At 40.3% G+C, this 16,259-nt stretch overlaps 1 protein-coding gene across 1 annotated transcript in view; it reads right to left on the reverse strand.

The window, feature by feature from the left end:
• Positions 1-11,001, reverse strand: part of NALF1 (NALCN channel auxiliary factor 1) — a 434,878-nt gene extending 423,877 nt beyond the window's left edge. The window contains exon 1 of the mRNA XM_070943130.1: positions 10,324-11,001. Coding sequence (XP_070799231.1) covers positions 10,324-11,001 — 678 coding nt within the window. The remainder of the gene's footprint in view (positions 1-10,323) is intronic.
• Between the last annotated feature and the right edge of the window lie 5,258 nt (positions 11,002-16,259).

Below are 16,259 nucleotides of genomic sequence, written 5' to 3' on the forward strand. Positions count from 1 at the left end.
TGCAGAGCCGTGTGGCAATAGGAATGTGCAATGGGAAGAAAAGCAGATTCCCCCTCCCCAGACTGTCCCGAAGAGGGTTGTTCCTCAGGCTGTGCCCCAACCCAGATCCCTGCTGCCTGGAACTGCCCAAAAATGGCCAAAGGGTGGGGGCCAGCAGGTGGGCAAGGCTACATTCGGCGTATAAGACGCACCCAGATTTTCACCCCCTTTTTGGGGGTAAAAAGGTGTGTTTTATACTCCGAAAAATACGGTAATTTAAATTGGATTTTTTTTTTAATTTAAATCAGATTATTTTTGATTTTTATCAAATTTATTTTAATAAAATGCTTTTGGAGTAAAAATCTATCTAAAGATAGTTTTCTATTTAAGATACATTATTAATTTAGTTTATTCAGCATGAAATGAAGCTTAGTTATATAGCATGAGGTTGTATATTCTGCAATATTGGGACCGTTGGTGAGTCAACAGCAGGTCAGAGGAAGAGCCGCTGCAGGACAGAGATGACAATTGGTCTTTAAAAATCACAATTTAAATCAACTTGAATTAAATCAAATCCACCCTGCTCTCAGGTATGATTGACATGACAAAACAGCATTAATGGATGCAGGAAACCCAAATCCTACATCTATGCGATTATTTTCCTTGGTTTGCTTTTAAATAATACCTTAAGGCTGATTATTCTGTCAATCATTCACTCATATAATATACTCAATTAGCAAACTCCTGCTTAAAATTCCTATGAAATGAAACTGTAACAGCACGTTTATAAAATATTTAAAATTTAATTTACAGTCAAAAATATTTTAAATTTAATTTACAATCAAAAATCAAAACATAAAACAAAACAATAATGCTGTGAAAAAAAATAAAAGAAAATGGAAAGTTGGAATATTGGATAAGCAAAAGTTAGAAGCAAACATTAAAATTCAGTTGCTTCATCACTACAATCTGTAAAGTAACTTATTATTTGCTTTAATACATAATTGTTCAAAATATTCAAATACTTCCGTACAAAGTAAGATTTGGATCAAATTTGTATCCTGAATGAATCCTTTAACATACTATTGCTTTAAATCCAAATATTAATTCAAAGAAAATCTTAATATTCTTTGTTTTTAAAATGGTACAATAAGAAAAAAAAAATCATTGTGGTGTATAAGTTGGAGTGCTAAACTAGAAGTGAGGAAAGTTGATTGAAAACTTAATTCAGATATTTGAAGTTTCCTGAGAGGCTTGGCCCAATAAGGTTGCATTCTGAGACAAAAGATGGGATATTAATGTAATAAATAAACTGAAAAAGATGAAAAGACACTCTTATATTGACATAGCTTCAAAGTCATAAGTGATTTTTCATTAAGAATCAATAAGCAATGACCCATAAAATTCAAGTCTGGCACTTGATGATCTGAAGCCATGACCTCTGTTACAGAAATACACATATTACTGACTTGCTGCCTAACTATGGAACCTATGTTATTTCTTCACAAGAGACAGCAGGACAACAGAAAAGTGAAGCAGAAAACAAAAAACTGGAGTACATGCCAGAATGTCTCTTTCTACTCATCATTCACCTGATACATATCTCAGCTTATCAATAGTGGATATATTATTTGCTGCATCAATGCCCATGGAAAGTAAGACTGTGAATTACTCTCATAATGTATAAGAAACAGTGCTGATCAAACCAAAAACAATCTCCATAAACATGATAGAAACAAATTAAATGTAGCCAATGACATAGTAACTTGCTCTCCCATCTATCAAGGCCACTCCTAATACTATTACACCTTGGAACAACCTCCTTTGTGTCGCATTGTGGCCCGCTACTAGGCTGTAGCCTATTCGGAACCGGGCCACACAAGCAGCATGGAGGCATGCATGTGTGTGCCTGCAGCTCAACTTGTACAAGCAACAGGCCGACATGTATGCACACACATGCGCAGTTCAATTTGCGCTAATTGAGCTGTGCGCACATGTGCATGCGAGCCAGCCCATTCCTCACATGGCCTGGTTACCCTCTCTCTCCCAGCCAGGCTGCCAATCCACAAAGGTTAGGGACCGCTGCACTACAGGGACCACCAAATCTTTAACATACATATTTTATATGAGGGGTGAAATGCTACCAGTTCGGGACGGTTCTCTTAAACCGGTAGTGAAAATGCTATTGGTTTGCCTGAACGGGTAGAAAAAAAATGCTTTAAAAAGTTAAAAAAAGTTCCAAAGATCCCACGGCACAGTTGATCATCTGAACTTTTTCTTTACTTTTTTTTTTAGCATTTTTTAACTACCCGTTCGGGCAATAGGTAGTAAAAAAATGGTTTAAAAAAGTTTTTAAAAAAGGTTCCGACAATCAGCTGTGCTGCGCAATCCTCAGAACTTTTTTTACTTTTTAAAGCATTTTTTTTACTACCTATTGGGGGTCCGTTTTTGCTCCTAGGAGGCCTCAGGGAAGCCTCCCAAAAATGGGGGGCCAAAAACCAGGGGGGCGGGGTTGGTGGGTTAGTTTTTGCTCCCAGGAGGCTTCCCTGAGGCCTGCTAGGCTTCCCAGGAGGCCTGCTAGGCCAAAAACGGGGGAGTGGGGGAGGGGTGCTGAGAAAGAAAGAAAGAAAGAAAGAGGGAAAAAGGAGAGGAAGGAAGGATCACAAACCTGGCACTAGACGCAGCTTCAGAGGATACCTTGAAAGAGCACAGCAATCCAGGGCTGGAAGGGATCTGGAGGTCATCTAGTCCAACCCCCTACTCCAGCAGGACATTGTTAAAGTGAGTTTCTGTCTTTTGACCCCATCACATGACTACATTGCCATGCCCACCCAGTTACAAGACCCCCACCAAGCCACGCCCACCAAGCCACGCCCACAGAACCAGTAGGAAAAAAATTTAGATTTCACCACTGTTTTATGTATGTATAAAAGCACATCCACCATGTTGTACTTGGCAAAGTAGGGGAAAACCCCAAGTAAAAACATTGACACAAAAACTTCCATGCACACACCCAAGATTACTTTTTAGCAGCTGCAGATTTGTGAAACAGAATAATGGGGCAACCTGTACTTTTATCCATAAATACATTAAACAAACAAGGGGGTATCACAAATCCATACTTCCATGTCACTTTTTTATCATTTTCTAAGCATTTTATTTATCGTCATATATGTTTTATTTCATATACCATGATAATACTTAGCAACCTATCTTCAGCTTCATATTCATGCAAAATTCTCTTTCTCACATTTATATATTTCTCAGTGATCTGCTGAAGAGCAAAAATATGGTCTGCATTATGCCTGGCATAATCTTTAATCAAAAATTATAATTTTAGTAGGCTATGATTTTTTACTTGCAAGCCTTTCCGATGGAAATGAGAAATACTTGCTCAAAATGTTATGATTACTTTTTAAAATGTGGGTAACCCAAATGAGGCCTTCAACTATCCATTCTTCTACAACTTTTTACTCTGTAGTTGATCTGCATCAAAAAGAAGCCACAGTTTGTCTTTTCAACAAGTTCAGTCCCTGACTGAAGGGAATAAGAGGCCACTGAGCAAAGTGAAAGTCAGATTTTCATGTTTTCATTACTTATAATTGTTGCTTTAATATATAAAAAAAATGATCATTGCATCATGATATTGTTTAATGACTATCAAACCAAAATGGAAGGAAGTGCTCCTTCATCCAATTCATTCCCTTATCATCTCTCAGATGGACTACTATAGTTCATTTCACATAGACTGTCCTTGAAAACTTCTTGGTAGCTTCAGTTTATGTTACTTTCATGACACACCATTACGTCAGTTGCTATGTTGATTGCTATTTTGTTTCTGGGTGCAATTCAGGATGCCAGGCCTACCTTTAAAGCTTCACACAGACTCAGGGGAACTAAAGATTGCCTTTCAAATTAGGTTCTGTCTGCCCAGTTTGGATGACCAGAGAACATCTTATGAAGGTGTCCTTGGACTAGAAGCTGAAGTGTGAGGACGCATAAAGTTCAGAGTTCTTCCTGGAAGCTCCATGCTATGGAACATGGCTGCTCTTGTCCTAGCTTTCTAGAAATTGGCAAAAGCTAGCTGTTCCAGAAGACATTTGTTGGTTGTTTATGGAATATTAGCACTGATCTTAACTATTAATTTACATTTTATGCTTATGGTATTTTATGTGTTGTCCTTGTAAATTGTTTTCAAGTTTAGTATCAATAAACCACTTAGAATGCACATTTGGAAGCAGACATAGACAATAAATACCGGTAAATAAATAACCAACCAGGTCAGTGCTACCAAGAAAAAAAAAGAGCCAGGCAGAAACACTGTCAAAACTCCCATCAAGGATTTGATCAAACAAGCCCACCACTACTTTGCACAGCTAAAGCAGGAGTGTATTCTGATCGTATTCCCACAATATCTATATAAGTAGGATGAACTTTTTTTAAAAAATTGCAATCTTTCCCCCCAGGTTATTGTTTTGTATTATGGCTAATGGATATGCCACAACACCTATTATTACCATTCTGAGAAATCTTTACAAGGAACACAAAGTTACTGAAATAATTGAAATTGAAGAAACAGAACAGGTCAGAATTGGAAACAGGTATAACAAAGGTGCATATTTCCCTATATCTATTTAACTTTTCAAGTAAATATATTACAAAAACTAGCAAGATTAGAATTGATGACAGCAGGAATCAAAACAGAAAGATGGACATCAACAATTTGAGATGAGCAGATAACACCATTGTTAGTCAGGAAAAAATTATGAGGTATTTAGAATAACTCATTGTAGAAGTAGAATTAATAAAGTAAAAAAGTATAAAAATATAAATTAATATTAAATATTAAGAAAACAGTAATGTTACTGTGCTTAGTGAACTCACAGTTGATTGAAAAATGAAAGTGGTAAGACTGTTTGGTTTTCTTGGGTTCAAAATAAATAAATATGGACAGTATGCTAGACAAAGCAAAGAGGAATATTAATTCTAGGGGAAATGGCAATGATAAACATATGGAAGACCATGAAAGATAAGGAGATTTCTATGAGCAAAAATATTAGAAGACTCAAAGAAGGTAAGGTATGTCAGTATAAACTGGATATTGAGAAAGAGAAAGCAGATGCAAACTTCTGGATATGAATCTGGAGTTTCTAAGAGTATCAGAATACAAAAAAACTTGAAATAAAAAAAGTATTGCCATATTGGTGGCGCAGCAGACTAGTGCTGTTAAGTAGCACCAGCTGCCTGCAATTACTGCAAGTTCAAATCTCATCAGGCTCAAGTTTGACTCAGCTTCCATCCTTTCGAGGTAGGTAAAATGAGGACCCGGATTGTGGGGGCAATAAGCTGACTTTGTATAAATATACAAAAGTATGAAGGCTATTGCTTAACGCATTGTAAGCCACCCTGAGTCTCCAGAGAAGGGCGGCATATAAATATTTATAAATAAATAAATAAATATTCAACCAAAAATCACCAAGAAAAATGTACATATATAGGTAAATTGATATTGTGAATCATAAACCAGATAAAACAACTACTCATGAAATGAAGGGGATAAAAGGGGAAGACAATGGAAAAGGTAGATGGATGGTATCAAAGAAATTAGATATCTATTTAAAAATGAGAAAGCTTAATAACTGGTCAGTTTTATTGCATACTATAAGATGGACTCCAATTGTTAAATATTATAATTAATTTTGATCATGGAAGTTTTCCAATTATCTTTCAATTCAAGGCAAAATAATGGATAACTGAGATGGTAATATAAGAACAGGTCTAGGTAACATTGCACTGTTTTGTACACATAAACTTATAGTATTGTACAGTAAAGGCAGACCTGAGAGCTTTGAAGTGAAAACAGGCTATTAAGCTGACAAACAGTACACAAACTTTGGCTCAAGGCCAGTATCTGACTGAAAATGCACAGGGCCTCCACTCAGATATACAAGCAGGTCATTCTGGACTCCAGGTTTAATAGCCCTGTGGAACTATTGTGTTTAGATATAGATTTGCTTTGTTTGGGGGTTACTTTTTTTTCTGATTTCATCTCTTTTCCTTTAGTCACACATCCTTTAAGATGTGTGCATGCCTAAGCAGAGATTTTCTTATTTTTAATTGCATTTACATGTATTTACACTGTTAAGCTTATTTCCAAGTATTTTAAGTCAATTCTATTTTATTTGGAAGTCTTCTTCCTCATTTCCCTGAGAAAGATCATATATTGTTCTCCCAAATTCCTATCCAAAATAGAAACAGTTTTCATCAATGATTAATTGCCCAAAAGGAAAGTAGTAACCTTGAGTACCTAATGCCAAATCATTGTGTAAAACTGTCCTTCTGGCAGGCCCAGGCCCTCAAACTTGAAGTTGTTATGAGAATACTCCAACTGGAATTAATTTCAGTCCTGTCCTTTAACTAGCAATTTCAATATTCTAAAACCAGAGACACATAAGACTCCTAAATCCAATGCACAGTACATAACATAATACAACAACATAAAATAACAGACCTTCATTTCTGAAAATAGTCATTAGGTATATCTTGAAAATGAAAAACTAGAACTATCTCCAAACATCTGGATGAGACCCATTAAATTAAGCAGAATAATTTAGGTAGGAGGAATTGTGAATGACAGTTCACAAGTATGGGTAGGTCTCTGATTGGAAGTCAGACTGGTGCTGAAAATATCTGCCTTTTTGGTTATTCAGGACCTAGTATCCAAAAGGTAGCTCCACCTTTTGTCCTTCACGCACTTCTCTACCAGTGTTCAATCAAATACCACTTCAATAAGAAAAACAATTATTTCACTTGTTTGTACTGTTTAGCTTGTTTATTTAATATATTATAATTACCATGAAACCCTCTGGAAAGTAGGGTTGCTGTGCATATTTTTAAAAAATGTAAACATTCAAATATTAAGCCTCGGTAAAATATTTTAATGGAGATATGCTTGCATGCATTTTATTAATATCCTCTCATTTAACAACTTTCAGAAGCACGTTTAATTCCCATCTACAATGTTATCCTCACTACAGGTTTAAATGTAGCAATTGGAGCAAAGCGCTCAATAAAATTAACACTATTTTTCTAGCTCATATTTCTTACTTTGTATGTATATACAACTTTCTGAAGACATAGCTATATTTTGTTAAATAAGAAAAAAAAAGTCATTTGTTTATACACAACATGGAAAAATATACTAAGATAAATTGCAATATATTTCCTCAGCAGTGCTAATGACATCTTGCTACTGAAATCAGAGCCATTGGCATTCTATTAAATTACATTTCACTATCATTGTATTGGTGGAGTAATTGTTATCCTGCTTCAACTTTACTAAATACATGAGGGCATGAGATTAAATTGTCCAACTTCAATTACAAATGTCCAAAAGTAGCCAAAAATAGCATCAACAAACATGCCTTTAAATCAGCATGCAAGTTACTGTGAGATCAACCAGATTCATAAAAATGACAAATGCAGTTGGATAAAGAACTGTAAATATACTGATATGATTCCTACGGAATAATTTTGTATTCAGTTGAAATGTAAAACTTTATATTGTTTTTTATTATTATTTTCATGTAACACCATCAGTTCAAGCTTAACATATCAGCTAACGCCAAGAAGCTTTGAATTGCCTATAGTTAATAATAATTCATAAAACTAAAGAAATCTTATTTGTGGATGACTAAGGCTGCAGTGGACATGGTTAAAGTCCACAGTGTTCTGACTGTGATAACTAACTGCAAATATTACTTTAGTATGATGCGCTTAAAGGTATACATGGGATAGTTACCAAAAGAAAAAATGGTTTTTATTACAGTTTTAATACATTTCTTTAAAAAATCTATTTTTGTGCTACAGTATAATAATAAAATATCAGAATAGTGCCAAACTAGTAGCTTTTGACAATTACAATAAATAATACAATTCTAGGAGTATGAGAAGAGAGAACACTGGCTGTCCAAGCCATTTGTTCTTTGAGGCTACTTGTACAAGAAAGGGGTAAAGACAGGAAAAACAAACGCTATAGGAGATCATGTGTATATTAAGTATCATTGCTTCAGTTACTGAATGTAAATTATAAACTGCAATAAATGCTTTAATGTCTGTTATGGAACAGTTGTCTCAATAGCTTTTCTGAGGCTGTTTAGAACATATCTATTTTAAAGCACAGTAAAAGGTGACTAGCAGCACATAAAACAAGAACTAGATAAGATATAAAATAAACAGTATCTGTAATTGTTACAAAGATGCTTTTCAATTCGCAATTCTATATCTTAAACATTCAGAACCAAAACAAAACTTATCTTTAGCTGTCAGGTCAAATATTTGCACCTCAGAGATTTTACCTCTGCAGATACATTAAAATTTCTATCTAAAGTTTTAATTAAAGAATTAAAGGGTTAAAGAGTCTTAGTACAAACAGCCCAAACATCAAAATATAGTTATATATTTGACAGTTGAGATACTGAGGCTTCTACCTTCCAATGTGCTAAGGAAAACTCAGTTATAACCCATTTTATCATAATGATCAAAAAGGTAACGTTGAGTGACTTAAGACACTTGGAAAATACCTTTGATTTCACAAACAGTACTGTAACACCAAGCAGCAAGGATATCACTAAGCTCTTTCAGCACCATGGACAGCATCGAGCCTCCGCAGCGCTGTGGGCCTGTGTTCCATCACACAGGACTGGACTGGACTGTATGTATCCGATTCAGTTTACAGTTCAGAATAACATGCACCTCCTTTTCCTCAAATAAGAAGCAGCGCTTATGTTGATCACAAGAACAAGCTTCCAAGTCATGTGTAAAGATGAACTGATTATTATATCCCCAAAGTCTGGATATCACAAGTTTATTTATGAAGATACCATTCTCAATGCAAACTTTCAAAGTAAGTTGCTTTAAAAATAAAACAAAACAGAAAACTCTTCTTGACCAATAAATATTTCCTAAAGTACTTCAGGGGGAAAGTAAACTGGTTCCATCTAAAAGCGTTTTTGGTTATTTTACATTTTTTGTTTTTTACAAAACCTAAAACAAAATGCTTTAGGTTTCTTAAGGTGTCCACCATCCAGATTTTTCTCTTTCAAAAGAATATTGCTGGCCTTGTATTTTAAAACACAACACAATTCTTATAGAAAGTGATCACATAATCAGTTTTATTGGTTTAAAATAAAACCATATCATTAGCTTTAGAGAAAATTGTTTCCATATGAATTCACCTGGGACCACAACTGTAAAGAGATTCACTACAACAGTCACAAGACAACAAAAAATTTTTGCTACACTTGCAAAAAGTGTAGGCTTGAGTAGGATGAGAAAATAATCAAGTATACATAGCAACAAAGCAGACACCACAATTCTACTACCATCAGTGTTTTCTACCCAGAATCACTGCAGGATGTATTAGCAATTAATAAAACTGGAGCTAAGCCTAACTCCAGAGATTTGATAGAGAAGATTTGAAGCACACACACATGCCAAGAAAAAGAAAGTCCACCTGGGACTACTTCCTTTCCTCTATGACTCAATTACCATCCTCTCTAGTGCTCCTCAGATAATCACCGAGCTTTGATTCCCAAAGGTTCCAGGAAGCACTTTAAAGCCCCGCAAGCAAAGCTTTCACAACGAATTTGGACAAGATTGTCCTTCAGAGAGACGCTGTAAGTACTTGACCAGCCAGGCAGCTATTATCTCTCTGCCGTTTATTCTCGACAATCCGGAGGTATAGAAAAGAGTAACACCAAGCACGTTATCTTTGGTAGCACAGGTGTTTTTTGAACTGCGCTTAATACACGCACACAAAACCCAAAAGGACATATACCCAGTGCCCGTCATCTATTCAACCCCACAAACACAGCAACTTCAAAATTAACTTCCTCTGCAAAGCAACCACTCTGGCCCGCTGACCTCTGAATGACGCCTCTTCCTTGCCAACTCCGGGAAACAACCGACATCGCAAATCAAGTAAGGACGACGTAGGGAAACCCCTTCCCAACTATGCTTCAACCTAACTCTCCCCTTCCCCCAGCTTCAGCCCGTGCATGTTCTTCACCTTGGATCCTGCTCGCTGGCTGGCACGCCGCCGCTTTTTCCCTGCCAAGCCGCATTCCAGCCCCAGGAGAAACGGGCCAGGGGAACCAACAGTGCCTCGCGGTTCTCGGAAGGAAGGTACCTCTGCCCTCCCAAGAGACCGAGGATGCCCCCCCCCCCACCCTCCACGCCGCCTCGACCACGCGCTTCCTCGAAGATCGCAGGCCAGCACGGTAGCCACAGACCCCAAGGGTAAAACAAACACAGCCGCCGCCGGAAAGCAAGCGAGGCTCCTACCTTGCAATCCTCCGGACCGGATTTCACCGAGTACTCCTCCGCCTGCAGGTATTTCTGGAGCACGAGCTCGAACTCCCGGTAGCGGTCCTGAGCTTGCCGATCGTACCTCTGGTAAACCAGGACGCAGCGGCGGCAGGAGCGAAGCCAATCCTCCTCCTCCTCCTCCCTGCTGCGCCGATCCCCTTCCCCAGCGCCCCCGTCGTCGTCGTCGTCGTCGCCGCCGCCTTCGCGGTCCACAGTGCAGTTCAGCATGTCCGGCCGAGAAAGCCCGGCGAAGAGCTCGCGCAGCGTATAGGAATTACAAAAGGGAAGGTAGAGCTCCGCCTGGGCCGAGCCCCCCGGCTGCAAACGGCGACAGGCAGCCTCGGCGTCGCCCAGCAAGCTGAAGCACTGGTCAGCGGCCGGTGCCGCGGGGCTGCTGCTGGGGGCCGTCCCCCCTACGTCGTGCTCCATGCCCGGCTCCGCGCGGCGCTCCCGGTCCCGATGGTGCCCGGCGGCCACTTGCCTGGCCTCAACGCAGAGCCACAGGTGGTCGGAGAGCAGGACGGTGAAGAAGAGCAGGGAGGCCAACGACAGGCGCCATTTCTGTGCCCGCTCCGAGTCGGCGAAGGGCTTGTCGGTGTCCCGCGGGCCGAAGCACACGCCCGAGCCGGATCCTCCCGTGGGGCGGCTGCTCATATTTCGGGAGCGCGCAGCCCCGGCCGGCTCCACGGCGACGGGGGCTCCGCAGCCGGGCTCGACGGCCCCACGGGCATGGACACTGGGCGGCGGGGCGCCAGGCTCCCCCCTCAGCGAAGGGTGACGACGGGGGTGGGGGTGGCCGCGGCGGCGTTGTTGGTGCGAATGGTGGCGATGGTGCTGGTGCTCCTGCGCGCTGGGCTGGGCCGGGCCGGTAGCCGTCCCCTGCCTCCCTCGCCTTTCCCGTCACCCGGGCATGGTCAGAGCACAGGCCCCCATTTTGGCGCCAACACCGCCAGTCCCCCGCTGCCCGCCCGTCGCCTCATGCCGCGCTCCACCGCCCCCACCCCCCACCCCGGCGCCCTGGAGAGCCACCCGGGGAAGCCCGCGGACTGCGCCCCCGCTAGCCCCAGACGAGCTCCCGGCGCTGGGCTGGCTGCGGCTCGACAGGTTGCCGGGGCTGCTGGGGAGATGCCGGAGCGCCGGGGCTGAGGCTGCTGCAGTTCCTGCCGCTTTGGAGGTGGCGGCTTCTGCTGCTGTGGCTCTCGCTGCGGCTGGCTCTGCTCTCGCTGCTGTTGCTGCTGCCGCCGCCGCTGCAGCGGCTGCTAGGAGCGTTGGTGCCACTGCGCTGCGGTTGCTGTGGCTCTCGCTGAAGCTCCCGCCGGGCACGATCCCTCCCGGCTCGCGGCACGGATTTAGTTGCCTCCTGCCGCCCGGGGGCCACCCTCATCTTGGGGCCCTGCGCTAAGTTGCCGCCATCTTCGTCCGGGAGAAGCACTTTTTTGGTGGGGAGCGCACGGCCCTTTGCGTCATCTCCTCCTGCGCCGCCAGCCTGGCGCATTGGCAGCGGCGGCGGCGGCGCGGCGTGCTCTGCTTTCTTTCGACTGGGGAGGGGAGGGGGGGACCGGAGGAGGAGAAGAGAGAGACGAGGGAAGGGGAGAGATTTGGGGAATTGCCTGCCACTCTGTGGCTCGTTCTCGCCGCTTTTAGGATCCCCACCGCTGACGTTCTGGCTCGAGGGGGAAATCTCCCAACTCTCCTCCCTCGCCCTTCAAGGAAGATGGATGCACCGGGGATCCTCAGGGGGTGAGTGCCTCCGGCGTGTCTCTTGCATCGGTTGCTGAAGAAGACCCACTTTCCATTTGGACCTGCGTGCCCCTTTCCCCGCCACTCTCCCCAAAGCTCCAACCTATGGCGCGTCTAGCGGCTCTTTCATATACAGGCAGCCGCCAGTTCTTCCCGAGCCACTTCGTAGTGCGGAAGGCACGCAGTTGCATAGAACTTTCTCTTCTGGCTTTTGCGGCTCTCTCTTCTCCTTCTTTTTTTTTTTTAAAGGAAAGCTAGACCTGAAGTCTGACCGGAGTCCTTTTGCGGAGAGAGGAGCAGAAAGCGCAAAAGCTCGTTTTGCCGAAAATCAGCCTCTTCGTGCTATTCTCTTAGTTCAGAATTTGATTGAAGAAAGTTCTTTTTCACAGGCGGGTGAAAAATATCTTTTGCGTTAACTGTATTTAATAACAATGACTGTGTTACGTTATGCATTATATCTACCTGTGCGGTAACGCTTTGGAGTAATACAATTGCCTTCCTAACTGAACTTGATCGTAAGGACATTCCTTACAATTCTGAAGCTTATTGTGTCTGCTATAGAGAGAAGTGTTGGTGTTTGAGGGAGGTTGGAGGTTACAAGCCAGTCTGTTTTGTCCTGCTGCACTCCTTATTAAAGTAGCTAATCAGAGGGTGGGGGTAGTCTGGTTTTAGCCTTTAAAATATGTTCTTGGTCTCTTCTTGAAGGAAGAAAAAACTGCAGGTGAATTTAAGGGGAAGATCAGGCAGCACTTAATGCCTAACCCACCCCTATCCAGATACCTCTACGACTATTCATACTAATAGTCACTATGCTTCTGCTATTAGTGCAGCAACTCTCCATCTTCCTTCTATTTTGATGGCCGGTGTTCAAGAACAGCTACAGCACCACCAAAAGGATTTGCAGCAAAATAGTCTGGCAGTAGGCCACATCCCAATCTGATGCCCATGTACACAAAGCAAATGCCAGCAAGTGTGATAGGATGTGCTTCTGAAAAGGAGTCCATAAAATTGCAGCATCAGTTATGCCAGTGTTATAATACCAATTAGAAGTTAGACTTTCATGTGGAAATGAAGTTTTAGATTACTTAATCCTTAGGTATCTTACTGATTCGGAGATAGGCACAGTGTGGTTTTTAATAATATAGAAACCATTGGTTAAAATATTTAGATATCTTGATGTAATACAGATAATAATCAACTTTTAAATGCATTTCTTTAGTCCTTTAAACATTAAAATGAAAGACATGTGATCTTTTCTTTCAAAGAATGATGGCCTCAAATCTGAACCATTTCATATGCTAAGTTACCATATGTTACTGAGTATTTTGTTTTCCACGGAAGCTAGACAGATATCTTGACCCGATCTAATTTCAGTCGCAGTGTGTCTCTTTTATGCCGTGTCATTAAGGTATTGCCTAGTAAATGAGAAGCATAATACATAAATAAAATTCCATGTTATAGAAGTTGTGTTGTTCAAACAATCTCAGAGAATCAGACACAATTGAATGGAAGAAAAAAATGAAGCTGTGGAGATATTCAGTTAATGTTACAAGAGAAATTACAGGATAGCTCATATCAGTTACATGATATGTTTGAATTTTGCTACTTCAGTATTAAGATTAATAAAACTTGCAAGATATGTTAAATTATATGCATTAACTGCATTTCCATACAGGAATGGTTAAGGATGTCATGCATGTTTATAGTGAGATTGATATAGGTATCAGAATAACAGAAAACAGGAAACAACAGTTTTCAAGAAACAGCAAAGTGAGGCCCTATCAAATTTTAATTTTGATTTATTTGTCCATTTCAGAGAATTCTTACAGATTTAAATTGTGTATACATTTCAGAGTGCAGTTACATTAATAGTTGCCTATAGTAGCATTTTCAGGTGGGTTCATGTGTATTCAGGTGGCATGGATAATAAGCCTTTTGGAAACAAATTACTATTTCCCCTCTGTCTTTTCCACTATGTTTAGTATCATTTCTTTGTTGCAATTGTAGGATGGATTTTGGGATTTCTATCTGCAACAGATCACAGCACTGTAAGAGCACCTATGTTTTATTATGAAAATTTACAAAGTGTGTACATGTGAACCTGGAGGAAATACAGCAACCAGCCCCAGTTTCAGACTTCTGGCAGTAGAGAGACAGGTTGGGTATAGTCTTGTCATACCAGTAGTATGTACTTATGGTGAGCAGGTGAAGCACTTTTATTTTATTTCCTTTTATTCCTTTCCAGAGTGAAGGGGAAATATTTGTCTTATTGCAGAAGATGAGAAGAAAAGCAAGACATTAACAGCTGGTTCCTGATTGACTAAAACAGCTAATCACTTGGCCAGAAATTACATTCTGATTGGCTTCTGGTTTTTGATGAGCATTGGAGACTTACAGAACAGACGTGCTTGTAGCATCTTGTGAGAATGGGCCACTCAAGACGTACTTAATTTCAATCCTAAAAATACAAGACTTAGGTGATAGAATGGCTGGAAGTACTATTTGGAAGTATTGTCAGTTAAATAACAAGCATATTATGCCAAAACTGTGTTTTCCAAGTTGGCCCTTCCAACTCTGTTACTGTTAAACTATTGAAGTATGACATAGGAGACCTGTATTTGGTGTTCATTTCCGCTATGAGTTATTTTTAATTAAAATGCAGTTAACAAGTATAGGAGGTGACTCATCTCTTTCCTGTAGGCCACTTATTTTATTAAAATAATCTCCAAGAGCTATTTTTAATTCTATTTAGGGGCAGGGGTCCCATATTTGCCAAAGAATATGTAAACAGATAGGAAGATAAATTAGATTGGTGGGGGGAGCAGAAAGAAATACTGGTGCAGGCCCTCACAACTTAACTATTAACACAACTTAACTGCACTATTCAGATATTTTTATATACTGGATGTATACTCTGTCCACATCCAACAAATCTAGGGAGCTGCACTACTTAAATTTGCATAATTGCATTTCAGAAGTGGATAAATAAGACTACTGAGTACTGTTTTTAAAAAAATAAGTCTGCAGTGGAAACTACCTTGCAGAATCTATACAATCCTGGAAGAAGATAAGGTTGCTTTAATAGGTTAACAGGTGGTCTATTATTGCTTCTATGAGATCCAAAGCAGCTCTTTCAATCTAGTCTATCATTCAAACAAGCAGTTCAAAAAAGGAATCTTGACTGTAGAAATCCAAATTAAAGCTTCCCAGACAAGCATCCAGCCTCTGCCTGAAGCCATCCAATGAAGGAGAGAGAAAGAGACCACTGCCTCTTTGGATAATTAATTTCTATAACTGTTCTTGCCTTCAGGATGATTTTCTAACATTCAACCAGAATCTGCCTCCCTGTAATTTAAGACCACTTTACAGATTCTGTACTAAACCCATTCTTGTGGGAAATTTTTATTGACCATTTTCAAAATGCTAGTAGTTGTATAACTCCTGTGATACAGTTCAGCAGTTCTCAAGCTGTCATTTGACACTCTGGAATATCGATTTTTATTGCTTTGATTTGCAGATGAAAAAATGAAAAAATAATGTGAAAATACTGCATAGGATAGAGCTTACAAACTCTCAATTGGAATATGTTTTACTAGAAAGAAAATAGATGATCATTAGTCAATAGCCTATATCTGATATATGACAATGATCTTTAATTAATAGCAGCTAGGCACATGGTAATTATTTTTCTAAATATTTATTACAAAATAAATGGTGATGTGTTTTCTATATTTTGGAAATAAACTCTGATTGTTCAAGTGACATTTAGTTTAAAAAAACAAAACAAATGATTTAACTCTTGTAATATGTACATTTTTTTCTCTTTTTCTGGTCCAGAAATTACACTAGGCAAACTCTGTGTTGATAAAGCATTTCATCTCCTGTAAATATTTGCAAAGACCCAATGCTCTTCTCCTCAGCCTCAGCAAATATGGTTTGCAAAGGCTTTATCTGATTCTCAACTGCAGCACACAAGCAGATTCTGCTACATTGGAATAGGTGCAATTCTAGTACCCAGCGCCCCCTAGCGTTAGCCTGGGAGTCTAAAGAGTAATTAGTGATACGGTGCAAGGCTAGAGAGAGATTTTGATTCACATCATGGGGAACTGAAGCACATCAATACAGAATCCAGCAGTGTTATGTGCAAAAATTATTGTCAATTCTATTCTGTT

This window comes from Pituophis catenifer, unplaced genomic scaffold (assembly GCF_029215685.1).
Source record: "Pituophis catenifer annectens isolate HBS135680 unplaced genomic scaffold, rPitCat1.0.hap2 SCAF_4, whole genome shotgun sequence".
NCBI lineage: Eukaryota > Metazoa > Chordata > Lepidosauria > Squamata > Colubridae > Pituophis > Pituophis catenifer.